This window comes from Mustela putorius, unplaced genomic scaffold, assembly GCF_011764305.1.
Source record: "Mustela putorius furo isolate JIRA1106 unplaced genomic scaffold, ASM1176430v1.1 tig00003869_pilon_pilon_pilon, whole genome shotgun sequence".
Taxonomy (NCBI): Eukaryota; Metazoa; Chordata; class Mammalia; order Carnivora; family Mustelidae; genus Mustela; species Mustela putorius.
Window position 1 is genome coordinate 32,374,173 of NW_025422021.1, and position 26,644 is coordinate 32,400,816.

At 58.0% G+C, this 26,644-nt stretch overlaps 1 protein-coding gene across 9 annotated transcripts in view; it reads left to right on the forward strand.

Annotated features, from left to right (window-relative positions):
- Nucleotides 1-26,644, forward strand: part of HDAC4 (histone deacetylase 4) — a 287,530-nt gene that overhangs the window by 221,382 nt on the left and 39,504 nt on the right. For 8 of the 9 annotated variants that reach the window (XM_045066714.1, XM_004743737.3, XM_045066715.1 and 5 more), the window contains 8 exons: nt 122-234; nt 4,970-5,086; nt 5,170-5,368; nt 11,081-11,301; nt 14,575-14,832; nt 17,271-17,457; nt 20,525-20,658; nt 23,717-23,837. In XM_045066714.1, the coding sequence (XP_044922649.1) occupies nt 122-234; nt 4,970-5,086; nt 5,170-5,368; nt 11,081-11,301; nt 14,575-14,832; nt 17,271-17,457; nt 20,525-20,658; nt 23,717-23,837 (1,350 nt within the window). The remainder of the gene's footprint in view (nt 1-121; nt 235-4,969; nt 5,087-5,169; nt 5,369-11,080; nt 11,302-14,574; nt 14,833-17,270; nt 17,458-20,524; nt 20,659-23,716; nt 23,838-26,644) is intronic. The other variant, XM_004743736.3, reaches the window with a different exon arrangement.

Sequence of the window (26,644 nt, forward strand, 5' to 3'; positions counted from 1 at the left end):
GACTGTGGTCATGTTCTTTCCTGATGTGGTTTCTGCCTGTCAGCAAGCTGGCCATGGGACCTCTGCGTGGCCTGGGACCCTGGCACGGAGCACAGCTCACACGTGTCTCTCCACCCCACAGACTCGGCGTGCAGCAGCGCCCCCGGCTCTGCGCCCAGCTCCCCCAACAACAGCTCTGGGAACGTCAGCACGGAGAACGGGATCGCACCCGCCGTCGCCAGCATCCCGGCCGAGGTCAGTGTGGGCTTGCCATTCGCTTCTGTTCCCTGCGCCGGCCCCGTGGCAGGTTCAGCCAGTTGTTTCCCTCGAAATGACCCTCTAGCCTTGACTGTCCAGATTGGGAGGCGTCCCGGACAAGGCCCCTCCCTGCCACTGAGCCCTGCTCCCCCTTTACATTGGAGCACAGTGGTCCAGACATGAGAACAGCTATAACCCCAACCTCTGGCCCCGGGCTCCTTCAGAGCGTATTTAACTAGGCTGATCAGAACACACACTCAGTGCCACTGGGCCCCAGAAGCCCCACACTCGTGTGTCCCCGGGTCTCTGCACAGTGGCTGGGAACGGGAACACAGCACACATGGGAACCGCTGTTGGGTGGGAATCCAGCTGCTTGTGGTGCTTCAGAAATACTCGGCCAACCAACACACGTCCTGTGTCTGGGGGGAACGGGTGACATGGGGCAGATGGTTAGGGTGTTGGGCGGTTAGGAAGGCCACAGGAGGCTTCTCCCAAATGCCACTGGCCTCAGACAAGCCCCTCATCCTGCCCATCAGGCACCAGGTGTGCTGTAGTTGAGAGTCACATGAGCACACAGAGTTCTGGAGTCAGCTGGCAGAGAGGAAGGAAGGGTGATCTTGGGGAGACAGCTGGGTGGCCTCGTGAGCCAGGTGGAGGGGCTCGGGGCTGGCTGCTGGGTGTGCCCTGCACCGGACCTGGGTTGCGGGGTACTTTCCGGGCCGTGGTCTCCAGGACCTTCTTCCTTATTCACTTTGGTGTGTGTGTTTATTGCACAAGTGTCCCTGGTGCCGGGCCCTGGGATTGGAGGGCCAGGTGGCTAGGCAGCAGCCCTGCAGCCTGCGAAAGGCAGGCACCAACCGCACTCGGGAAGAGGAAGAGGATTGTGTGCTCGCCGCTCAAGGCTGCGGGCTCGGGTGACCACGTGGGGAGCCACGTCAACACTGAGTTTCCCGGTGATCTCAGCCCTGAGTGCTGTCTGCTCCCTGCGCACATGGTCCTGCTGCGTGGGTGGTTCTTCAGAGCTCTTTTTGAGCTGCTAACTCACAGGAGGCTACAGTTCGTTAAACAGAGTGACTTCCTTTCCTCCTAAATATCTGGACGTGAATCTTGCCTTCCCGATGGGAGGACAGAGTGAAGTGGGGACACGCAGGTGTGGGGGCGAAGCATTTTCCGGCAGGTTCGTGAACGCCAATGCACAAACAGACAGCGGCCCCTGAGGTCATGGTGTGCACGGCCGTCCCTGCTTCCATGTCCTTGCGCATCTGGTTCTTTCGTCACCTGTCCCTTCAACCCCATGTACGCTCTATGTGGATGGTCACAGATCTTGACACCCCTGCTCTGCAGGACTGAGGTCATAGTGGCCGGCTGCCTGTAGTGGGCCTTGGGGCCTTGCCGGGACCCTGCTTCCTGGCACAACACATGCCCGCCAGCCCGGTCTTGTCAGCTGCACCCCCACCTGCTGTCTAATCGGGTTCATTCTGCGGGGTGCCTTACCGGGGAGCATCTACACGGATCCCGTTTAAATTGTGTGTCAAGTTTTACAAGTCACGTGTGAATGTCAATGAAGCTGCTACAAATTCCAGATGTGAAAGGATTGACCAGAAAAGTGAAAAGGCCATTGCTCTTCTTTGCATCAGATTGTCCCTGCGGTCGGCAGGGTGGTCTCCCGACCGTCTCGTCCCACCAGGATGACCTCTGTGGGTTCAGGGTTTGTGAGAATCTGACCACTCCTGAGAACATGCAGGCCTTATGAAGCCTCCTCGGGCACCGGGGGCCCCGCTGGCCCTGCGCGCCACCCCACACCACCGCTGCCCTACACATACCCCCCACCGCTGCCCTGCCACAGCCCCATTTACACAGAAGAAATAGCCTCCCCAGACCCAGAGACAGCCACTCCCTCCAGCTGAGAAGGCCAGTGCAGTGCTGGGTACGTAGCCACACCCCCACTTTGTGCAGAACTCGGGAGGTGATAAGCCCGGCATAGGGCAGATGGAGACGGCCAGCTTGGCGCATGTGGGCAGTCAGCATCCCCAGTCATTCTCAGAAGGTGGCATTCTTTCTAAAAATAAATAAGGTAAAAAAATAGAGGGATTATAAAGAGGAAATGATAACTTTGCAGACATTAGGAGGTCTGCTTATTTTGTGCCTGGATAATTGCAATCCCATGGGGCCGTGCCTTCCATGGCAATCGGAGCCGTTTTCTCAGGAACCAAGCTCATTGTTACTCTTTCACTTGTGGCAAAAAGTGCTTCTGTCAAGGGAAGGCGCTTCCCGTGGTGGTGGCTGGGTCAGGCCCGCACAGCTTCCTCGCGAGCCACATGTAGGACAGCACATACCCAGTGCCCCAGCACGAAGAACACTCTCCTTCCTGCTTTAACTTCACAGCATCTGAACAAAGATCATGTTTCCGAACGACACTACAGCAGGGCTATGTTCAGCAGCAGCGTCAGGGCTCCTGCAGGGCCGGAGGATCAGCACATGCCCCTTTATCTTGCTTTGCAGATGTTGTCTTTTCTTTTTTGCTTGCTTGCTTTCTTTTTTTTTCTTTTTTTTTTTTTTTTACAAATCGAAGTTTCAGGCCTTCCACGGAGGACGTCACTGCAGAGGGGCTGCAAACAGGAGGAAAACTGGAATTCCAAGTGGAGCCTGCAGATGGGACCGAATCGCAGCAATCTTGTGATCAGATCCGAGGGAGGAGGCGTTGCTTCCTGGGGCCGAGCAAAGAAAGGGGTTTCCCGAGTCGGAATCTAGTCCTGGTGACGTTGCCGTGAAGACCATTGAAGAGACACCAGAGGGTTTAGGATATGATGTTCGTTTAGGCACTAAAGCGGCGGCAGGAAGTTCTCCTGCGGGTGAAATGCCATCAAACAGCATCATGTGCGACCGAGAAATCGAGAAAGGAGGTCAGTCAATGGGCAGATCATTGTCTTACTTTAGGAACCTGCCACAGCTGCCCCAGCCATCAGCAGCCACCACCCTGATCCGTCAGTGCCATGGACATCGCAGTGCGACCCTCTTCCAGCTAAAGGACTACAACTCACTGAGAGCTCAGATGACGGGTAGCATTTTTTAGCAATGAAATGTTCTTCAGCAAGGGTGTGTACGTTCAAAAAGACTTAATGCTATTGCATGAATACTACATTAACAGACTAGAGTATAATACCCACAGAACTTTTATGTGCACTGGGAAACCAGTCCATTCACAGTACTAATGTCCATGCACTGTTCTGGGACCAGGCCCACGGCATCTCCGAGGTGAACCCCAGCTCACTCCGACCTCCGATGGGAAGAAGAAGCCGCTTGCAAGCCAGGCCAGCAGTCAGTCCACCCCTGCTGTCTACAGCAACTTGGTGATAACTTTTAGCTCACAATTTTTGGGGGGGATATGAAATTCAAAGGCACCAGTGTGCATCTCCTCTTCAGTGACACACCACAGTGCAAGGGGAACTGAGAGAAGACTGGTCGGCTGTGCATCAGTCTGTTTTCCGTGATGCAGACTCCATCTGCAAACCCTCTTAGCCAGCCTGTGGCAACACTATGCGCTTGTTCTCACTGCCCCTCGGTTCAGCACATTGACTCTGCTCTGGGGGGATGTTGGGGTGAATAAAACAGCGTCCTTTGTAGCAAAGACTATCATTCTAATCCACTGAGCCACCCAGGCGCCCCACGCAAAGACTATCATTCTAAAAGGAAAAAGAGGATGTAATAATTCAGATCCTTGGTGAATGCTCCTGCTAACCTTTTCCTGACTTTCTGTCCCAGTCCTCCCTGTCTGTCTGCTTTTGAAAAAGTAGACAATTCTACAACTTGTTTTTCTAACTTAACAAGTCATTGAGATGCCAGCCAGTCAGGGAGGTGTTTCCCTGTGTACCTTCGTCTGTTCAGCCTTGCACGCTTTGCAGGACACTCAGCCCTCTGCCTCTGTGAGCCTCAGCCATACCTTCCTGGGACCATCCCTGGACCAGCATCGTTTCGTAGGAGTTCATCCTAAGAGTGGAGATTCAGGATCGAAACTTAGATACATTTTTAAAGCTTTTGACATGGATTGCCAAGTTTTCCTACAGAAAGAGTGCGCCAACTTATAACGCACTGATCAATGCCCTTCTGTTCCGTGGGGCCAAAAGAGTATTCTCAGTTGTCATATCTTTGCTGGCTTAATAAGGTTTTAAATATGTTTTAGATCACTAATGATGTTGAGTATTTTTTCATGAGTTTATTTTTCCTTAATATCAGCTCTTTGTCATTTGCCTTTCCGTGCGATTTTCTCATTGTTCATTATTATTTGATCTGTGAGTTCTTTACATATGAGCTTTCTCTGCCCGATGTGTGGCTGGCATTACAGCGGCTGTTACTTGCCTTTTTGTGAGGGATATTTTTAATCATTTTTTTTTTTTTTTGGTTTCTGTCTCTGACATTGTGTTTGAAGAGACCTTCCCAACCAAGAATATAATTTAAAATACACTATCTTAGGTTTTCTTGATAGTTTACAATGAATTAGCAGTATGGATAAAAACAGGAGTCTAATGGGCTGTGAATCTATGTTTGTGGCCTGCTTTAAAATGTCATGCCCACCTGCATGCTAGAACCTGTTAAGTACGTGTGTACTGCAGTATCTGGGAGTTCAGCAGGGCCTGCGCCGACATATTTTCTGTTGTGATTTCCTGTGGCATATGCTGCCCACGCTTATTGGGGACAGACCGCGTGTAACAGCCTTCATGTATTCTGTCTCCAGAGCGGCTTGGCACACAGACTCGTGACTCGAGAAGGCTCCGTGGCCCCACTCCCCCTCTACACGTCACCATCCTTGCCCAACATCACTCTGGGACTGCCTGCCACCGGCCCGTCCACTGTGAGTAGGCGTCCGCAGGTGTGCGCGTTGTGGGGCCGCTGTCCCAGGGCCTCGGCCCGGGCGTCATGCTTGTGCCTCTCCAGGGGGCGGCCGGCCAGCAGGAAGCCGAGCGACTTGCTCTCCCAGCCCTCCAGCAGCGGATCTCCCTCTTCCCCGGCACCCACCTCACCCCCTACCTGAGCACGGCACCCCTGGAGCGCGACGGCGGGGCCACACACAACCCCCTCCTACAACACATGGTCCTGCTGGAGCAGCCACCCACGCAGACGCCCCTCGTCACAGGTGAGCACGGGGTCCCGGGCTGTGCGGACACCCCTCATCACAGGTGAGCATGGGGGCCACACGGATGCCCCTCAGCACAGGTGAGCAGGGGTCGGGGGGCCCTTCATGCTTGGCTTCCTGGGAATCTGATTATTTGCTCAGAATTAGAATTGAAAAGACTCTCAGAGCTACCCCCTTCACACTCCCTGGTACTTGGGTGGAAAATGCAGGTGCTAAGCGCATCACCAGGTCCCGACCTGTGGGCACACAGGGCCTCTTCTGGTCACCTTGTTGAGAGTCATGGGGCCGGTCTGGATGCCACATCCTGCCCTCAGGTGTGTCTGCAGATGGCGAGCTCCATCTTCCACTAGTGTTCCTTGGTGTCCATGTGTCTGTCTGTCCCCTGGTGCTAGCACTGGGGTCACCATCCTCTTCAGAGTTGAGGGGTCTATAGCTTGTGGGGGAGCGGAAGCCTCACCACACATCTTAACTTTCAGAAAATAGGTCATGAGCTCAGGTGTCTCAGGGTCTGATCTGAAGGTACATCTGAGTCTCTGTGACTCTCAGCATCAGGGGCCTGAGCAGTGAGGACGCCTGAATTTCTGTCTCGTGTCATTTAGTAACACATAGGTGACACCTGACTATCCTCATAATCACGGTCCCCTGCTCATCTCATCACAGGAGGATCTGCCCTTCCCCCACCATTAAAGAGCTTTCCTAACGCCGTTCCCCACAGCTTCCCCTTATGAGACCTCACCTCGCCGGTAAATTTGCTGAACTTGACTTCTTTGTGGTTGACCGAGTTGCTGGATCTGTCCTCCTTGTGCGGTCCATGGCCCTGACTGTGATGGCAGTTGCCCACGGCCTGCGTTGCTGGATCTGTCCTCTGTGTGCGGTTCATGGCCCTGTCTGTGATGGCAGTTGCCCACAGCCTGCCTGCAGCGGTGAGACTGGGGCATGACTGCCCAGACCCTGGCCGGCTCCCTGCCCACCCTGCCCTCAAATTCACAGGCCCCTCCCAGTTCCAGGGACCCTGGCTGGAGGTGCTGGAGGCAGGGTCATGGCCAGGAACACAGGCTCCTTCGTCTCCCCTTCTCCCAGCTCAGTGACCTTGGGAATTCTTCCCGTGTGCCATGACTCAGTTTCCCCATACATGAAAGGGGGATAACACAAGTAACCTGCCCTTTGAGTTTCCTGAGGGCTCAGTGAGGCATATTTTCCGCAGGACAGCACCTGCCGTGGTGCCCTTAAACATTCACTGCTGTGGTTACTTTTGGGTTTGGCACTTCTAACCTTTAACCTTGCTGTCTCCCTCACCTCCCCCAGGCCACCCTGTCGGTCCACCCCAGTTCTCGTGGCTCCTTCCCTATCCCCTCCCTGGGAACAGGGCCCTGACTTAGGTCTCGGTGGGAGCACGCCTCCTGACCTGGCATCCTGCCCCTCAAGGCCTGGGCAGGCCTCGCCACCCCAAGCAGAGCCATCCTGGGCAGGAGCGCTGGCCCGACATGGCCACTGACGTTGGAAATGGAAGTTAAGGCCCAGAAGTGAAGCGAACATTCAGTTTTCTGGTCCCCCGTGGGGCGTAGCGGGTGCACAGGTGGCTGGTGGTTGTTGAGCCGGTGCATGTGAAGGGTCTGTGTCTGCACAGAGGGGCCTGTTGGGCGGCACTGGCCGGGAGCAGAGGCCTGGTGCCCATGGGCGCACTGCATGGTTCGCAGCTGTATGGGCTCCCTCTTCACCAACCAGGGCCGCCCTTCTCACTGGGCCTGGCCCCCAATGTCCATCCCCACTCCCGTCTGGTGTGGCCTCCCTCCTGTGTGCTCTGCCCAAGGCTGCAGAAGCTCCCGCCTCCACATGGCTTTGACGTTGCTCATCTCCTGCTCACCTTCCTCCTGCACAACAAGCACTGTGCTTCTACGGCGTGGCCAGCCCACTCCTGGCACCTGCTCGGTCTTGAGTGCCTGCAGCCAACGGCTCTGGGGTCGAAACCAGGGAAAGTCGGGGTCTCCGAGGGCCACCAGCCAGCAGACCCGAGTTTCCATGAGTCCTTGCAGATAATCATGATAGACAGAAAGTCTGAGCTAGAGCAGCTCCATCCCATAAAGGGTGGAAGCAGAGGCCCCAGGGGAGAAGAGGCTGGCCTGGGTCTAGGGGAGTGACAAGGTATGGGTCAGAGGGCCACATCACTTCTGGAGCAGGACCCCCAAGTGGCCCTCACCTCCTTGCTTCCCACTGCCCCAGCACGGCTGGAGCAGTTTGCTTAAATCTTCTGAGAAGAGCAGTGCGCCCTGGAGCACTTCCAGAGGCTGGGCCTCTGACTTCCCAAGGCTGGGGGAGAGATGGAACCACTGTTCCAAGGAGGAAACCCTATCTGCCGAGCACTGTGCGCTCCTGTTGTCCAGACAGCCCACCTGATGTGGTCCTTATATGGCCAGGGCACAGATCTTCAGCCCAGCATTTCCTCTGGGCCAGGCGCTGGGGACATGGACCCCCACGGGCCCAGAGAGCTGCAGTCCAGACAGGGCACTCAGGGTGGGCATCAAGGAAGAAAGGCTTCCTGGAGGAGGCCTGGATTGCCAAGACCTTGCATGGGAGTGTTAGGGGAGTGGGGGGAGAAAGGCCAGTGGAGGGAACAGGTGTTTCACCTGTCGGGTGTGGCATCGTTCTAGCCTCTGGTCACTCACGGGGCCGGCCCCAGCCTGGTATGGGGCAGACAGGCAGCCTTCACCTGTGGTCGTCCTTCCGAGCATAGGGGCTCTGCCGATCTCCGCAGCGGTGATCACATGCCCCCGGGGTTCCTCATTTTTCCTGAAAACCATGAATCCCAGGAGGGGCTTGAGCACAACTGGCTGTGGGCGCTGCTGCACCTGGGACCTAACCAGTGATCCCTGGCCCTGGCCAGGTCCCCAGAAGCTCCAGCAAGGCCGAATGGTCCAGGCAGGCCCTGCCACACATGGCTTTTCTTGCAATGCTCCTGTGATGCTTATGTGTGGCCCGAACTGCAAACCACGGGTTAGACCCAGTCTCGCCTGCCTTACTGTCCTTCGAAGGGTTTTAAAGAGTTTCACTGTGGTGTGTAGGGCTAGGGACTCATCAGATGGTTTTCTAAGGACCCAGGCCACATGAATCACTCGTCCAGTGTGAGTTCATCTACTTAACCAGATCTCCATAGTACGAAGACCAGCACTTCAGAACTGGGCCCAAAACATCAGGGCAGCCTGACTCTTCACCCCCATATCTGTGGGGATATCTAAGTGGTGCCTTTGTTTGTGAACTCACCAGTTCACACCAGTTAGTGCTATGCATAGCACATCTCGAAGCCTGGATGGCTGGCTCAGTGCCGGGAGTTAACATTGTCCTTAGGATCACGTGGTCCAACTTGGACTTTCGGGGGTGCTGGCCACCCTCCTGGTCCCGCTGGAAGGAGCCGAGGTCTGTGATGCTAAGTGAGCTCTCTCCCAGAGAACTCCCAGAGTCCTCCCACAGAGGAACTTCCGCCCATGCTGTGGGTAGGAAGATCAGAGCCTTGGTTCAGCCTTCCAGCTGGCCAGGTGCTCAGGAAAAGGCCCCAGGCAGCCCGGCCTCCCTGCCCAGAGAGGGTACAGGAGCCTCGGGTCAGGCTCTGCCCCTACACAGCACTCAGCACAACACAGGCCTCGGCCAACGGCTGGGTTGCCTAGGACAACCAGTGTGGTTTGATGCTAAAATCTTTTAGGAGATATACCAAAAGCCAGATAATGGTTGTCATCAGAAACCCTTGCAAATGACCTGAAGGGCCAACTGGAAGTCACCTGGCCAGTAGGTTGGGCATTCTGTTTTCTGCACTGTGACCCGTCCCTGGGAGGATGGCCGTGGGGTTTTACACCCCAGGAGGCCCATAGTGAAATACGGACTGGGGTCCTCCCACCATCTGCCCGTGTCCCCATGGAGACAGTGGCCCATGTCCTCAGAGCCACCCTGCATGAAGGAGGAAACTGTACCCGTTGGGGAGGGCAGCAAGCACCAGAAGGTGGGCGGGCTCACACTCATGCTGGGCTGCTAGAGCAGCTCATTCCTGCTCAGTGATCAGCCCTAGATGCTCAGTCTCTGGGGAACTGGGTCCCTGCCCTGGAGTCCAGGGAAGCTTCTCTGGGGGGCGTGGGGCCAGCCACCCAATAGCCAGGCATGGCTCTGCTGCCCCCTCACGACTTCACCTTCCTTCCCAGTGTGCATGGAGGCCTAAGGGCCATCTGCTCAGGGAGCTGCGTGTCCGAGGGGGACCTGCTCAGGGCCGCGTTGCCTCCGATCCCGTCAGTGCAGCCCCTTGTGGCAGTCTTCCTCACGCTGCTGCTCAGGACACCTCCATCAACGGGAAGAATTCCAAAACACCACCTTAGGGGGATGCTTTTTTTTTCTCTTTTTTTTTTTTTTTTTTTTTTTTTTTTTTTTAGCTTTTCTAGAAAACTTGGCAGGGAATGAGTCAATCTTTTGTGTTACTAACTTTAATTTAGTAGCTGAGCAGATAATGAAATTCATGGTGACTTCTCTTTTCAGAAAACAGTGGACCGGACAGAAGGTGATGGCGGTTTAGGGGACAAAGTTGACAGACGTCTCAAACAGCTAGTGAGGGACAGCTTTGTGAGGGTTGGGTCTTTTCTCTGTGTGTGCTTTCTATCTGCGTACAGCATTTAGAAATCGCCACAGCTGTGACGGGATAAGGGGAAGACCAAGACTGTAGTGCTCCTGGGGGGGCTTTGGAGCGCCCGGGGAGGACACGGGCAGGAGCACCTGCCTGTTGGGGACACCTCGGGAGGCTCCTGGGGCCGTGCTCTCAGGGAGCCCGGCTGCTGCTGAGCTCGGGCATGTGCCATCGCTCCGAGGCAGACACCCTGTGACCTGGGTCCTCCTCAGTCTGAGCCTGTGTCCATCCATCTGAGGCTTCCAGGCAGTGGGCAATCAGGTAGGGTTTGGGTTTATTAGAAAATTAGGGCAAAGGTTTATTAGAAAAACGGTAGTAAGGTGCCTAAACCCCCAGTTTGCAAAAGTAAAAACCCAGATGTACAAAAAGCTTACAGAAGGAGAAGCGTTCGGCATCCTGAGTCCCCCGAAGAGGTTGCATTTTAAAATAAGACTCAAATACAGATTAGAACAGGATTGTGTATCAGTTTGGGTTCTTAAGCACGCGGTCCAGGCGCAGGTTGGTGAAGCAGCACAAAGGCATGCAGGCCAGCAGAACGCTCCAAGGTGTTGACCTTGACTGGATGTAGCGGGATTTGTATAAGCATGACTGTCCTCCTTGCGCATCAGGTGACCCCTTGAAGAGACCCTTAAAGATTTGATCCTAAAGACATTTCATTCCCTTGCAACTTAATTTCTGGGTCACTTAGGGAAGAGCCATGTCCACAGCCTTCTGGAACATTCCAGGCCACCGGAACCTCTGTCACCGTTCTCAGCGTGGCCCGAACCTCTCCAGCTGCCTGCAGTGCTGCTCAGACTGACACCAGCGTTCCCAGGGCCCAGGGCTCCCAGAGGGCTGTCATGGGGCCCCTCATGGGTGGGCCCACCATGCCGGAGCCTGTCCCTTGGATGCCCACTTATGGCAGGGGCCTGGGTGTCAGGGGACGGCCACCTCCCAGTGGCCCACACTCTGGGCTTCTGGCGGTGTGTGCCCGGGGCTCTGGGGTGGAATGGGGAACCTTCCCGTATGCCCTGCCACCTCTCCACCTGTGTCACCTTCCCACTGGTGTCTTTCAGGCCTGGGCGCGCTGCCCCTGCACGCACAGCCGCTGGTGGGTACAGAGCGCGTGTCCCCGTCTGTGCACAAGCTGCGGCAGCACCGCCCGCTGGGGCGCACGCAGTCGGCCCCACTGCCCCAGAACGCGCCAGCCCTGCAGCACCTGGTGATCCAGCAGCAGCACCAGCAGTTCCTGGAGAAGCACAAGCAGCACTTCCAGCAGCAGCTGCACATGAACAAGGTGGGTCTGCGGGCACAGGACTGGTGGGGGCCGCTGGGCAGGGGTGTGGCTCAGCATGTCCCCCTGACTTCCTGGAGGGCCCTCCCCTTCCGTGAGCAAACCCCCACAGGGAGCCCCCAGCTGTCCACCGCCCGGAGCCCTAAGAGCACCTTGTCCAAGCCCCCCCGCACCTGTACCTGCCCACCCCGTGGGACTTCACCCTCAGAGGGGATAGCGTGCAGGACAGCCTTCAGAGGTGTGCGCACCTGCGTGGTCCCGAAAGCCCCTCCCACAGCCGCTTGTTGGCAGGGAGCAGCCGCAGGCTGTTACGTTTAAACACACTGGTGATTAAAACCCAAAGTTGGGCTGCACTCCCTGAAGGTGGGGGCCAGCAGCAGCCCAGCTGTGGCCTGAGGGTCCCCACGACAGGGTCACAGGGACACACATGAGGAGACAGTCCCCCCCCCCAACCCCGGCACCGGGATCCTGAATGGCCAGATGCCCAGAGTGTCCATGGCCCCCGGGCAGAGGGTGCAGAACCCGTCGGGAGTGGGGGGCCACCACACACAGCTCTCATGGGGATGGCAGAGGCACTTGCCTCCTGTGGGCAAGACAGGGACTGTCTGTTCACTCCCAGCATCAAAGGCAGTTCACGTCCGTCTTCCTAGCATGGCTGTGGCTTCTTAATTTCATCTGACTGATGGGGTGGGAGGTTTTAGGAAGACAGAAAACACCTCTTCATTCCTGGTGAGTTCTTGGAAAGAATGATTTAGAAACTGGGTGATTTCCCCGGATTCTGTTACGTGATTGATTATGAGAGGGAACAGCAGGTGATTGAAGTCTTTGTGCAACGTTCTCCTGGGATCTCGGGGAGCCAGTGATATTATCTCGTGCTGTTGAGTACCGGTGTGTCCGCCCTATGCCGGGGCTTGCTGTCCCTGAGGGGCTCCCGCTGGCCCAATGGTGGGAGCACCCAGCTCCTGGCAGCTCTGAGGCCACCCACCCTCCCAGCCTGCTGAGGGTGCATGGGGGACCTCAGCCTTCGGTCCAGCCCCAACCTTTTAACATAGCCGCTTCGGTTTTCCCACAGTCCCCGGCTGCGGGAACCCTGCTGTGGGGCCAGTAACCTCTATGAGCAGGAAGAATGGATGCTTGAGCTGGCTGTGCTCTCTGGCTGGAGCCCCTCAGCCATGGGCCAGCATTGGTTGTAGTGCCTGGGGCCTGATGTGCCATGGTGTTTGATAAAGGTTTGCTAGGCGAAGGAGCTTTCTGGAGAATGCGTGCCCCCACCAGGTGAGCAGAGCTTACAGTTGGGAGGTGGCAGGGATGCCTCCACGTCTATAAGTGCCCCTGAGTGGGTCTGAGTCGAGTGGGGTGGGAATCGTGCTGTGGCAGACAGGCTTTCCTCTTCCTGCTGGAAAAGAGCACTTGCCGGCGTCTGCGCCCCTGCAGGACCGAGGGTTCACTGAGCACGAGGTTCCTGCCCTAGCTGTGGAGCGCCACACAGTGCTGGAGTCCTGCGGAGGCTGGGCTGTGAACCCGAGACCTCAGGCCCCTGTGTTTGGGTAGGCGGACCGCCAGCATGTCCAATGAACTCCCATACTGGCCCCAACTGCAGTCTGGCCTTGTGGACCTGCATTTGTCTGCACATCATCAGTAAAAGGGGCACCAAAGGTCCAAAGGAGGACAGCGAGCTGGTTGTGTGTCCGGTTTGCAGCTGCGTTTGCCCGTAGGAGCCTCACCCCCGAACCAGCTCTGCAGAGCAGCGAGCCCATGACCTGGCTGGCAGATGCAGAACCGCATTTAGCAGGTGCAGGGAGGCCTCTGCCTGTCACCACGCCCCAGGGAGGCTGCATGGCGGTGGAGCCAGAACCCCCGTGGCCATGGCCGGTGGTGGAACGTGCACTCAGCATCACAGGAGGCCGCTACTGTGGCCTCGACCCTCCCTGACTCCCTCTGTACCACCACCTGGAGGCCAAATACCCGCCCCCGCCAGAGCTTCTCCACACCTCGGGATGGGTGCCAAGCTCCAGGGAGACAGTGGCCACTCAGGTGCCCCTGCTCCTGCCCAGCGCTTCCCAGGACAGTGGGGCCGGCACTTCCCAGCTCCGGAAATGCTTCACAGGGCCGAGCTGGCGCTCACGGAAGCCCAGAGCATCCTTAGTCCTCTGGAGGGACCTGGAGGTCGCTGCTCAGATGCCCTCATCTAATGAGGAAGTTGAGAAGGCCAGAGAGGGAGCCAGGGACACTCACTCTGGGAGCACTCAGGTCCCTGTTCCCACTCCACCTGCTCCCCCGCCTCTAAGCTTTTACCATCTTGCAGCACCCTCCTGGGGCCGCAGGGAGGGACCCACACTCCCAGCCCAGGCTGACACACAAAACACACAAGAAGAAGGAGTGGGCACCGCAGGGCATTAAACAGAACCATCTGGGACTTTGACACATTCGGCTCTAATCCCACCCGGCATTGCTCCTGGAAGAAGCAGAAGGCGAGCTGAGGTCAATGGGCAGCCAGCTCCATCCCGACGGAGAAATTCACCTGTTTGCCTCCATTGCTGATGAACTAATGCCATGGGGACGAGGCAGACACTCCTACCAGTTCCAGGCCTCCAAGAGGGTGCCAGTGCCATCAGCACCCTCCCCAGGCCTCACCAGTGTCCCTCCAATGGGAGTAAGCCCCTCCACATCCTGGGGCAACTCACAGCATGGCTGGTGGGTCACAAGCCATCAGCCACATTTGTGGAGCTCCTGAGGGGACTTACATGTGTACAGCTTGGCACCTGCCACCACAAAGTGTAACCGATAAGCTCCCACGGCCATGATTTCCTTGTTTGGGGGAGGGCATCTCTGCTAGGTCAGCTCCGAGGCCCCATGGAGCCCTCCACTGGGTCAGCAGAAGGACTGGTGACCTCAATGCAGGGTCGCCTCCAGTGGCCGCAGCACCCTGCTCTCCCACGCCTGCCCTGGGGCCAGACCCACAGACTGTGTGCAGGCTGCTGCGTGGCCCCCTCCCCTGAGCCTGCAGGTGCTCAGCTCCTCCTGCCGTCTGCAGGGCAGCACAGCCCGGCCCGACATCTTCCACCCACCCCCTCCTTCACAGATGTGCAGCAAGTGGAGGGCTGTCCTTCCCTGGGTAGGGCAGACTCCCTCAGTGCCCAGGCTGTGGGCCTTAGCTTGGGGTTCGCAGCACCCCCCTGGGGTCGTCTGTCCCTTTGCTCTGAGATCTGGACCTTGTGATGCCCCTCTACTGTCCCTTCATCCCTGTCGCTCTCCTCCCTTCCCTCTGCCTTGTAGATGATCCCCAAACAGAGCGAGCCAGCTCGGCAGCCCGAGAGCCACCCCGAGGAGACCGAGGAGGAGCTTCGTGAGCACCAGGCCCTCCTGGAGGAGCCCTACCTGGACCGGCTGTCAGGGCAGAAGGAGCCGCACGCACTGGCTGGGGTGCAGGTGAAGCAGGAGCCCATCGAGAGTGACGAGGAGGAGGCAGAGCCCCCGCGGGACTCGGAGTCTGGCCAGCGCCAGCCCACGGAGCAGGAGCTGCTCTTCAGACAGGTGACCGTGCTGGCTGAGGCCAGGCCAGGTGGGAGAGGACAGACAGGCACAGGACACAGGGTTAGGACGGGCCCTCAGACAGTGGCCCATGTCCCCTGAGGGCCAGCGCCCTGTGGCTAGCAGTCTGTGAACGCTACAGAGCCCCCCATTCCTGCCTGGCTGCGTCCTTGCCCAACCATCCCTGGGTGGTATAGGACGAAGCTGCGGTTTGAAGTCTATTTGACGTTAGTAATACTGGATGTTACTGGCCCTCTGTCCACTATGGCTATCCGTGCGCCTAAAATCCAGCCAAATGCCAGCCCCAGAGTCCCTAGAGATTGCTTTCTTTCAGATGTAAAAACTGTAGGTTCACATAAATCCAACTGTTAGTAGGATCAGCGTAATCATCAAAGGTGGGAGGAGGTAGATTGATTTCTCAGTTGATCAAAAAGGTAGGCAGGGTTTTTGGGTGCCCAAGAGCAGTACTGACCAACTTTATAGATTGAAAAAACAGTGACACAGACACCTAGTCCCAGGCACTGACACATATTAACCAAACTCACAAGAGACTGATGAATAAATCTGATGATTGATTTATCAATTTAGTGGAAAGTAAAACTGCCATATCTGCAGGACACTCAGACAGCCAGCCACGGAGCCGGAAGCCCCAGGGAGGCTGCTTGTTCTTGGCCAGCAGGGCCCAAGATCCAGGGGTACCCAGGACACAGGATTTGATCATAATGTTGATTCAGGAGCAGAGCTGTGTATGGGTACAGTAGCTCCCACGGCCCAGAGCGGGATGTTGCAGGCAGCTGGTGTTGACTATGCTTTTCTGAGCCCAGCTGGCCATCCTGGGAGCCTACCTGTGTGGGGTTTTGCTCCCGGGGTGGTGGGCGGGCCTTGCTGAGCGCCTATGTGGAATTCAGTGCATTATCAGGATACTTGTAGGATATTGGAACAGCCTTAAGTGAACATTCAGGGTTGGTCTTGCAGATGATAAAGTGATCGGCATTTGTTTAGAGAAAAAGTGTTATTTTGCTATAACCCCAAGACAGTGAGTAGAGACACCTAGTTTCTGTATTCTTTGAAAAATCATGAGCAGAGCTCCCTGTTGGGAACTTGGTGGTCCTTGTAAGCACAAGCCAAGGCCGCTGATGCTTTGGAAACCAGGCGTCAGGGAGAGACGCTGTCAGGCAGAGTCCGGTGCCTGTGGCAGTGGGTGTGAGCCCCACAGTCGTGGCTTCCATCGGCAGAAGCACAGGAAGGTGGTTTCGGGCAGCTAGGTCCACTGTCTCCCTCTCTGCTCCCCCCCAACTCCTCTTCCTGAAGGCAGGAATATCGGGCAGCAGGGCTGAGAGGCTCCCTTCCCGTGCAGCTGCTGTGCTGCTGCTCACGCAGAGGCCATGGGCCCTGTCGTCTTGCAAAAGGACAAGATCTGTTCATGGAAATGAAGGCCAGGTTCGTGGAGGAACTGTGCCTTCCCTGGCACCTAGGCTGCTACCCACAGTGCCTTCACCGTTCCGGGGAGGCCTTCCCTGCAAGCCCGGCCCCTGCTGCCTCGGGGCTCTTCTGGGCGGGCTCTACTCTGCCCCTCACAGGGATACGCGCTTCAGTGGGGGGCTCCAGGCCCCACCCAGCACTTCCCACTCCTCCTTACCCCTTCTGGAGCCCTCTGTGGTTCCCCACTGGCCTGCGGCCAGGGCAGAGAAGAGCCGTGCGAGCTCATGGTGGTGCCTGCCAGCCACCCTCGAGGGAGGCAGTCCCCGCTCGGAGCGTCAAACTGCCTCTTCACACCTGAGCTCCCTTAGTTTCCAAACTGCTTGTTTTAGGTCCCTGTGGTATTGTGCTCTTCCCATAGAAACACAATTTTCATGAAAAAAGAGTTTTTCGCAAAAAACTATTTCTGAATTCACCTCCTTTTCTCCTGGTTATTTTAGCTGAAAAGCGGCTAACATCCTGGGGATTGTCCATCTGGGTCCCCACCTCCTCTGAGCGGCACGCCCATCCCCTCCCTGGCCACAAAACCGGCCAGCAGGGCCCCAGGCATCTGGAACCTGAGCGAGACATTTCTTTGCTGTATCTGCCGTCTTTCTGCCCTGGAGTGGGGAGCTGTGGGGTGGGGAGAGGCCAGGGAGCAGACCGTGGCACCAAATGGAAGAGACAACGTTTCTATACCACCATGTGCTCCTCACGTGCGTTTTGGGCATGCAGATCGGGTCCTCTTCGTCTGAAGCAAGACAGCAGCAGACTGGCCCAGGAGGGCTGCCTGTAGGCGGGGGAATCTCCATGGACAGCAGGCAGCCCATCCCGACCAGCCGCCCTGACATGCTTCGAGCCACATGCCACATGCCAGTGAACAAACGGGCATGTGGTTTGCAGGAAGGGACCACATAACTCTGCAGCTGGTAGGTGGGAGCTTTCCTGGAAGCCACCAACACCCGTGTCTTCTCTGCCCCCAGCAAGCCCTCCTCCTGGAGCAGCAGCGGATCCACCAGCTGAGGAACTACCAGGCATCCATGGAGGCCGCAGGCATCCCCGTGTCCTTCGGTGGCCACCGGCCTCTGTCCCGGGCGCAGTCCTCCCCAGCATCGGCCACCTTCCCCATGTCTGTGCAGGAGCCCCCCGCCAAACCAAGGTTCACCACAGGTATGCGCAAAGAGGGCATGGGGTTGGGGCGACCCCGTCTGACTGGCCAGCTGACACCCACGGGTGACACTGGCTCATGGCAGGAGCGGACGCGGGAGGCCCACTCTGGGGCTGCGCCATCCAGAGGCTAGGGGTTGCGTGGGTCCGAGAGCTAGCCACCTGTGCCCTCGCCTGGCCCGCCCCCTGGCTGGGGGACCATCTGTGTCAGTCACTAGGCGCCCTTCCCACTTACTCCCATGATGCTGTGGTCTCTCATGGGCGCCAAAGCCCACTTCCCCTTTGCTAGAGAATCCTTTTCCTCCAGAGACTGCCCTCCGGCGGGCCAGCATGGCCGGCAGGCTGTGTGGCTTTCTGTCTGTGTGCAGCAGGGACGGTGAGCGTGTCCTCTCTCCTCAGCTGCTCTGTGAACCAAACCTCTGTGCGAGGGTCTTGCCCACGTGGCCCAGATAGCCTGTGTGGGTGAGGCCACATGGTGTAAGGATGGCCCAGCTGCCCCCAGGCTCTCGCCTTCTGGGTGGCCGTGCCCTCCCTGCCCCACCCCTGCAGGAGCCCTGAGGAACCTGCCTACAGAGTGACACCCCTGCAGTCAGGGACCAGAATTGTGTAGGTGGGTCTGAGGCTCCCCGTTCTGAGTCAGGTGGTCCCTGCAGCCCAGCCACGGCGGGCCCGGGACAGAGGCCAGCAGGACGCTCTGCAGATGGTTCTCAGCTCATACTTCCTGCCAGAGACAGAGGAGGAGAAAGTGCTCTAAACACAGAATGGTTTCCTCCTCCTTTGGCAGCCCTGTAACAGGACAAAGTACAAGACATCCTATTTTTCTGCCCACCGTAACATGGTGTCCAGATACGGCTAAGTTCTCTCCGCTAGCTGTTAAAAGAGAAAATCGTCATTTATAATTAACCAGAAATTAAACCAGCCTTTCCAGAAAGAACACCAGGAAGCCGCAGAGGGTCACAGGTAGAATCAGGAAACCTGAGGTGGACACGTCCCTGAGAGAGACCCCTGTTCCTGTGGGCACAACAGAAAAGTGCCACGTAAAATTTGCCCACCATGGGGTCCAAGAAGGCCCCCGGGGGCCCTCGTGCTTGCATGCTGCCCAGGGGGACCCGGCCAGGGGACTCCCCTTCTGCTGATGTACTATCTTGGTTCATCTGCATTGTTACTTTTTAAAAAATGTATAAAACAGTATGAGTTCCTTATAAAGAGAACAAATGGAATGAAAATATGTAGAAATTGACCGTTGCCCCTAATCCCACAGAGGTAGTCTACGGTAATAATGTGGTTTAAATCTTCCAGATTTGTTTCTCTGCACAGCCGGATGGACAGCTGGACACAGACATCATTTATTTCGCGCAGACAGGGCTCAGTGGTCCTCGTGTGCTTTTTGTTAGTCCCCTGCACCTGTCCTGGGGTGTCCATGCACCCAGACACAGCTCGTCATCATAGCTGCCTTGTGTCCTGCAGTGTGTCCTGGCTGGCTCCGCTATACCCTAGCTCTGCAGACTCGTCCCCAGGGTCCCGTTCATCGCAGCAGTGACATGCTGTCACCTGGGAAGTTCCAGCCACGTGACGATGCCATGTTTGTTGCACCGACGGGCATCTGGGTTGCTTAAGCACGTGTGCACCCAGGGACCTCTGGGCACATGCCATGTGCTCTGTATACACATGCGTATGCGCAGATAGGTATATGTTGCCATTACGAACCACCGAACACAGCCTCTCGTGTGCACATGTCTTGCACACGCACTTCTGTGCACTGGTGGTGAGTTTCTGCATTTGGGTCCCAGGAGCCTCCCCTGACCACCTACCTTTTTTTACCACATGTCCACTCTGCCCCACTGCATTTTGCTGATATACCCAGAACTCCCCCAGCACCCGGGGACTGAGGGCATGGTACTAGTACTGATACCCCCTCAGACCAGGTGTCCAGCGTGGCCTCAGTTCTGCTCCCCTGTGGTCAATAATGGCACCCCCATCCCCAACCTCTGACATGGTGGGTCTGGCAAAAGCGTTCACACAACATCCCTACCTCTGGGCCGGAAAGAGCAGGTGTTGGCACAGATGCCTACTCACAGAGACCCGCCTGGCCCTCGGGGAGCATGTGTAAGGGGACTGCAAACAGTGGCGCAGCAGGGACAATGGACACCCCTCCTGGCAAATGCCCTGTGGTCCCCACTGTCACTTCCCACACTGCAGGAGGGGCATAAGACATGGGTGTGTCCTAGGAGGAGCTGTAGGGGTGCGCATGGCCCCCGCCTGCCCTTCCACCTTCCTCCAGCCTCACCTCCAGACACACAGTCTCCCTCCCCCTTTGCAGCATCTTCCTAGCTATGACCTCAGCCAGTCTGGTCCAAGGGGGGTCCCCATTCCCTGCACAGCAGAGCCCAGTCACGGTTACCCCCCAAGGGTGACCCAGTTGCCATATCTCCCCAAGGGGCACCAGCGGGCATTGCAGCTCTGCCCTGTCCCCAAGGACGCTGCAAGTTCCTAGACTTGGTGACGTCCTTTCTGTGCCGATTTTGAATACCCTGGTGTTTGCCTGTTTGTATGTGTGCTCATGCTGTCGCAGCCACTCTGGAAGGTTCTCAGGGTAGGAACCGAGTCTCGTCTTTCTTCTGAGCCCCAGAAGCTCAGATAGGACTCAGCCCAGCACACGGCTTCATAGAGAGGCTGTGCCCTGACAAGAGGGACTGGGATCTGGGACTAAAAGCTGAGTTTTGGAGGACAACACGGTCCTGCCCCATGAGCGCCCCACAGCTGAGGGCACAGGGAGTGGCGTGGGGTGTCTTTTCACGTCTTTCTTCTTGACTTGCTCCCCCCCCACCCGGGGACCTCTGGGCACATGCCATGAGCAGCCGACTGCGTCTCCTTCCGTTCCCGGGAGCTCCCTTTGGCCTCTGGCGCACTGGGCGTTTTCTGACAAGTGGTCCTAGTGCACAAAAGGCCGCTCTGTCACTCCTAGGGACGTAGTGGTTTGTCTCCCCGGGCTGCTGTCTGGGGCAGGTGGGTGGCAGCCAAGGCCCCCTGCCAGCCGCTCTGATCGTGGCTGCCGCGCTGTCCACTGCAGGCCTCGTGTACGACACGCTGATGCTGAAGCACCAGTGTGCATGCGGGAGCACCACCAGCCACCCTGAACACGCTGGGAGGATCCAGAGCATCTGGTCTCGGCTGCAGGAGACTGGCCTCCGGGGCAAATGTGAGGTAAGCCTGGCCCCTGCGGGCCTGCGGGGCTCTGTGCTGGAGCAGGCCACACAGCCACCACAATGTTGGGCACGTGCGGGGGGACCCACGGAGCCCAGAACTGTTAGCCTACACGCCCAGCTCCCCTCTTCCCAGCCTCTGTCCTGCCGCCCCCGTCCTCCTGCCGCCCCCATCCTCCTGTCCCGCTGTCCTCTTGCTCCCCTGTCCTCTTGCCTCCTATCCTCCTGCCCCCTTCCGTATGCTGTTAGCTGTTTCTGCACTTGCCCACTTTCTGAATCCCACGGTGACTGGTCTTCCTTCTGTTCGAGTCCCTGGAGTAACCCTTTCTTGGCCGTGCTCTCCTTTGGTGCCTGGGGTGCAGGCCCAGCTGTTGGCAGCCTCTGACACAAGGGCAACATCTGGAGGCCCATGGGAAGTCTGTCCTGTTGGCTTTCGTGGAATATTCCCTTCCCTATTTCCAAAAGCTGCTTGGAGGACGTAGGAAGAGCCTCGGGCCGCTGAGGGCTTCTCCAAAAGTCAGGGCCCTCCACGGCAGCAGGCAGTGAGGGAAGCAGAGTGTGGCTGGATGTCAGCCTGTGCACATAGCACCCTGTGAGCCCAGTGAGAAGATTCTGGCAGGTCCTCCATCTCCCTGTGGTCCGGTAATGGTGGCACCCCCACCTTCGGCACAAGGAAGGCTAGGGTCTGGAACTCACTTGGCCCTGCATTTGGCTGCAGTGGCACCCCAGCCCGAGAAGGCAGGAGGACCCCTGCCCTGAGCAGCGTTCTGAGGTCCCTTGATCCTGGGGGCAGGGCAGCGTTTCCACAGAGTGACCCAACAGCTCTTGGCTGGCAGGGCACACCACGCTCCATAGACGGCAGGCCCTGCCCATAGCATGTGCTTGAAGAGTGGGGGCCCCAGGTTCCAGGACAAGCCCTTCTCTGTGAAGGGGCCTGGCGGCATCCACCTCACACAAGCTCTGCCAGGCATCGGTGGCCGGCCTCCGCCGTGTGCCTCACATGGACTCAGGGATGGGACGTGGGCTGACATGGGCTGGCTCACACAGTGACCCAGGAAAGCTAGAGCCCCGCAGCTGGTGAACACTGTCCATGCCCACTGGTTAAAACCCCTGGGCCCACCTGGACCAGGGCCCGAGCAGGCACGTGTGGGAGACAGAAGCTGAGATACTGGGTAATTTAAGTCATTGTGGTTCCCGTGACCCCATCTTCACCAGTTCTATGGTGATGTGCGATTTTCGAAGGGGACAGGGGCCTGGAACCTGGGTCCACCGTCCTGCCCTGAGATGCTGTCTGGGGCGGACAGGACCCCGTGGGACTGGCGAGGAGTGGGGAGGGCCCCTGCTCTGGGGTCTGGCCAGAGGCTGCGCCACTGGGGGGCAGCATTGCCCTGGCAGACACCCCTAGGAGGAACTCTACAATGCCCTGGTGTCCTCCGTGCCTTGTGCCACCCAGGACCAACCCAGGACCCTGCCCCGCCTTCAAAGCTCCCCCCGGCCCTCTGCCCATGACTTGCTCTTTCCCCTCGCGCCCCTCCCAGAAGGGGCCTCTCGGCCTAGGGGCCTCTCAGAGAGCTTCTCTGTCCAGAAGAACAGACACGAACAGGACTGAGAGGATGAAATAGCACATCTGGGGAGAATGAGAACCTCGGATCCCTCTGCCCTCCTGGGCCGCCAAGGTGGGAAGTGCCACCCGCTCCCTGACCAGGGGCTATGGGGGATCTTCAGACCTACAGACCAGAACACCGAGGAGGAGAGGGGTCTGCTGGACGTGGGGTCAGACCTGAGTCAGCAGGATGGTGGGGAAGAGGCCTGGGTGACTCATGCAGCTTCCCTGTGGTACCCCAGGGGTGCAGAGCCCGCTGCCCTCGATGAGTGGGGACACTGACCTCAGGGTGTGCCTCCCACTTCACTCTGCCTGAGGGAATGGGGTGTCCTTGCCACCACGAGGCTCCCATGCGGACCCCGAGGAGGCTGAGTACAGGGCCTGGGTGCTGGACGTGGTGGCAGGAATTGGCCCTGACCACAGAGAGGTTAGCGGGACTGGCCGCGGGAAGGCCCAGGCCTCCGTGCCCCTTGACCTGGCGGATGGGTGTGGGAGCTCCCGGGCCTGGCTCCCCTCCCCGTGCTGCTGCATTGGGCCCAGCGTGGCCGTGGAGGGCATGGAGCTCACAGCCCTGTCCACGCCAGGAGGCCAGGCTGGCAGACACTCAGCCACAGCTACCCCACATCTCCCTCTGCTCTCCTTTCCCTACTGTGTCCTGGCTGTAAACAGTTCCAGGTCCTCCACAAGGTGGCAGGGAGTAAGAGCAGCCCCTGGACCACGATCAGCAGGGCCTCCACGGTCACATAGGCGACTCCCATGTGACCGTTGCTCTCAGAAAGTCATGTCAGCGTGAACTGTTAGCTTTAATCTTGTGCCATAAACCACCTTCTCTTTAAAAGTTTAAATAAGCAGAGCCCAACTAACAAATAGATTTTATGTTAATTTCTGGGGAAATGTGGAAATCACTGTGCAGCCTCGACATGAGGCCTCCCCAAAGCAAGGGAAAATGTGGATAGACGCGCAAATGAAGAGCTAAATCTGCTGACTTCAGGCCCAGGGCGCATCACCGCAAGGGGCTTGTTCCCAGGACTCGGGGGCACACAGGCCTGGCTGTGGGCCCACGGGCATGGAGAGAGCAGCCCCCCACCGTGTGCAGCAGGCCCCCCACCCAATCAAAGAGGAGACCCCAGCAGCTGGAAAGCAAAGAGGCAATCTGATGCCTGATCATTTGGATGACAGGGAAGGTGAAAGCATCGGGGCCTGGAATTATCTGTCGAAATCTGTTTTTCCAAGTAATAATTAAAGTGTAAATCTCTAGAACATCTTCGGAATATTTCTATAATGTGTTGGGTGCTGTTTACTTTTTATCTTGCAAGAGCCAAATAATTTTGCGCCCATGTATGTATGAGATGCAGTTTCCTTTGGGGTAATGGTTCTCGCAGGAAGGGCTTTCCGCTGACTGTGGGCCCCAAAGACACGGGGGGATGTGCACACCCACTCTCGTGTGTCCCCACAGTGCATCCGCGGACGGAAGGCCACGCTGGAGGAGCTGCAGACGGTGCACTCGGAGACGCATGCTCTGCTCTACGGCACGAACCCCCTCAACAGGCAGAAACTGGACAGTAAGAAACTTCTAGGTACTTCGAGTCCTTCTTTACCTTTGCCACCCAAGGTGGTGTTTCCAGCCGCGTGCCCACCGGTCCCATCTGTGACCCCCGGTGGTGGCAGTGGCGGCCGTAGTGGCCACAGCGGTCGCAGGGACCGCCCTCCTCGAGGCACCCACACCGGGTACCAAGCTGTGGGCTGGAGGAGGGTCCCGGTGGCAGCCTTACCCGGACTGGCTGCTTTCGTGCCCAGTTCCGCCACGTGCTCTAGAAACAGGGTGAGAACCAGTGGTTTTGCAGAACGTCCTGTAACAGCGTCACAACCTGAGGCCGATGGGGGTAGGGGTACTTGAGCTCCGGGCTTGCCGTGAACCGGGATCTGGGAGAGGAGAGGGCCAGCCTGGAGACGGCTCTCTGCAGGGTCTGGGGCTCTGTGCTGGCTGACAGGGCCTCCTGGCAGCTGGGACTTGCCGACGGGCTTCCGCTGCTGGCGATGCAGCGGGAGTCTCAGCAGTGCGAGTCGGGAGCCTCCAGGCCCCCTGGGCACCTGGGCACAGGACCGCCACTCCCATCCCCACCGCGCTCATGGCCCTTCCCTGGCACTTCTCGCCCCTACCTCCCGGCCACCTTGAACCTGCAGGTACATGGGGGGCCGCTCCTTCTCCGGTGTCTCTGGGGGCTCCACTCAAGCTGTGTGGGGTGATCCCACCATGTGCATGGGCCCCTTCACACGGGTGTGCATTCACTCGTTCATTCCCTCTTTCACTCCTTCTGTCACCACGCGCTGCCACAGGGAGCTCATCTCTGTGCTGGAAATCCCATCAGCACAGAGCTGCCCAACACAATGGCACTGGCCCTTGTCCGTGGAGAACACGGAGCTGGTGGCCAGGAGGAGACCTGCGGGTTCTGTTCTCGGGTGGCCTGTCATGCTGCTTCCCAGCTCCACTGCCCTGTAGTAACCAGGCTTTTGAAAGACGTCACCACTTGCTCTGGTAGATGGGAGGAGCCCCAGTGGCAGGAGAGCCTGGAGGCTGGAGAGAGAGCAAGTGGACAGCAAGTGCCACAAAGTGCCCTCCAGCACTGTGGACAGAAACCACCGACGGCACCCACAGACTCAGATGGCTGGGGTTGGCCACTGCAGAGACCCTGGGCCAAGACTGGAGGGTAGGGAGCGGTCAGACCAGGGGCTGGGCCAGAGGTCCTGAGAGGCATGCCCTCCCACACCCTGGACAGAAAGGGCAAAGGGCTCCCTGGCCGGAATGGATGTCAGGAACAGAGCGGGGCGAGGCACCAGCCCGCCTCCCGCTTCCCCTCCCTGCTGGGCTCCCCTTGTGTAGACCCTGCCCCCTGGAAGACAGTCCAGACCCCACTTCAGAGCATGACCAGTATAGCAGAAGCTGACGTGAGGATGCCCAGCAGGGAACCCACAGTTCAGAAGGCCCCTGTGTGCCTGGAACTCCCAGCGGCTTCTAGGCCTCCGCCTGAGGAACAGAAGCCTGAGGATTATCCATGCCCAGGGAAGCGCTTCTCAGGGGAAAGTCAGTCTGAAACAGGGCAGCTCTGAGGACAGACCTCTAGGCAAGGTGGAGGATACCAGAGGAAACCAGAACTGTCTCACTACCCTGAAAGAGAGAAGCCACCACAGCCACGTAATGTGGACAAGAGCAGTGAGGAGGGAGGAGACCCAGAGCGCTCAAGAAAGTCCCATCAGACACCGTTGAGGGACTAGAGAGTCCCAGGCCGGGGTAGGTGCAATCAGTCCTCTGGAACACGGGAGGAAGAGAAAAAAGGAGCATCTGGCGCCCAGGGGCTCCCAGGGAAACTGAAAGGAAGGGAAGAGAACATCTTGGAGCCATTAGGAGCCAATCCCAGAATCACCAGGCGAGCTGTGCCGCCCAGCCCTCTGAGGAGCAGAAGGGACAGACTTGGAGCAGCGGGGACCTGGTGAGGTGCGCCAGCTTCTAGGGGAATGCCTCACAACACCAGTGCTGGGCAGAGACTCGTCCGGCCTGAAGCTGTAGCCCAGCCAGGAAGGGCAAGGAGGAGCAGAAGCCATGCCCTCAGACATCCTTGCTCTGGGCTCCCAGAGGACATACCACACCAGTGCGGAGGGAGGCTCAGAGGGTGCATGCTGGGCCATGGGCTAAAGAGCCAGCCCTGCTGCGTCCGTTCGGCTGCCATGACCAACCGCGCAGACAGAGGCTTGTCCACGGCGGGAATCTGTTGCTCACAGTCCTGGCAGCTGGAAGGCTGGGATCAGGGTGCCGCCCAGTTGGTGGAGGCTCTTCTAGATCACAAGGCCTCGCTGTGTCCTCCCTGGGAGCTGAAGGGAGGGAGCTTGGTGGGGTCCTTTGATAAGGCGCCAGCTCCATCCCAAGGGCCGTACCCTCATTGACCTGTCTCCCACCTTGGAATGCACCCCCCCGGTGGGCATCAGAAGGGCAGTGTGGGAGCTTTTCTTGGTGGTCACGAAAGTCAGGCCCCCTGGGATGGCAAAGGCAGGTCAGGAGGCCTCCCTGTTCCCCACGTAGAAGCATCCAGAGCAGTGTGGCTGAGAGCCCACATGTGGGCCTGCGCCTGGCTCTCCAGGCTTCCTCCTGCCCCTTCCAGGCCCTGCTGCATACACTGGCTGGGGGCTCACTGCTGGCACACAAGACCTCCATCCCTGAAAGTGGGGCTGAGACCGAGTGCTCAAAAGAACATACAGAGCCACCCACCACTCTGGCCATGTTGTGGATCTGGTCTGTAGCCCACCCACAGTGTGAACCGGAGACCCCCTCCAGCCTGTCCTGTCATGGGACACATCGCCTCCCAGAGACACTTGTTCTCCGCTCACATAG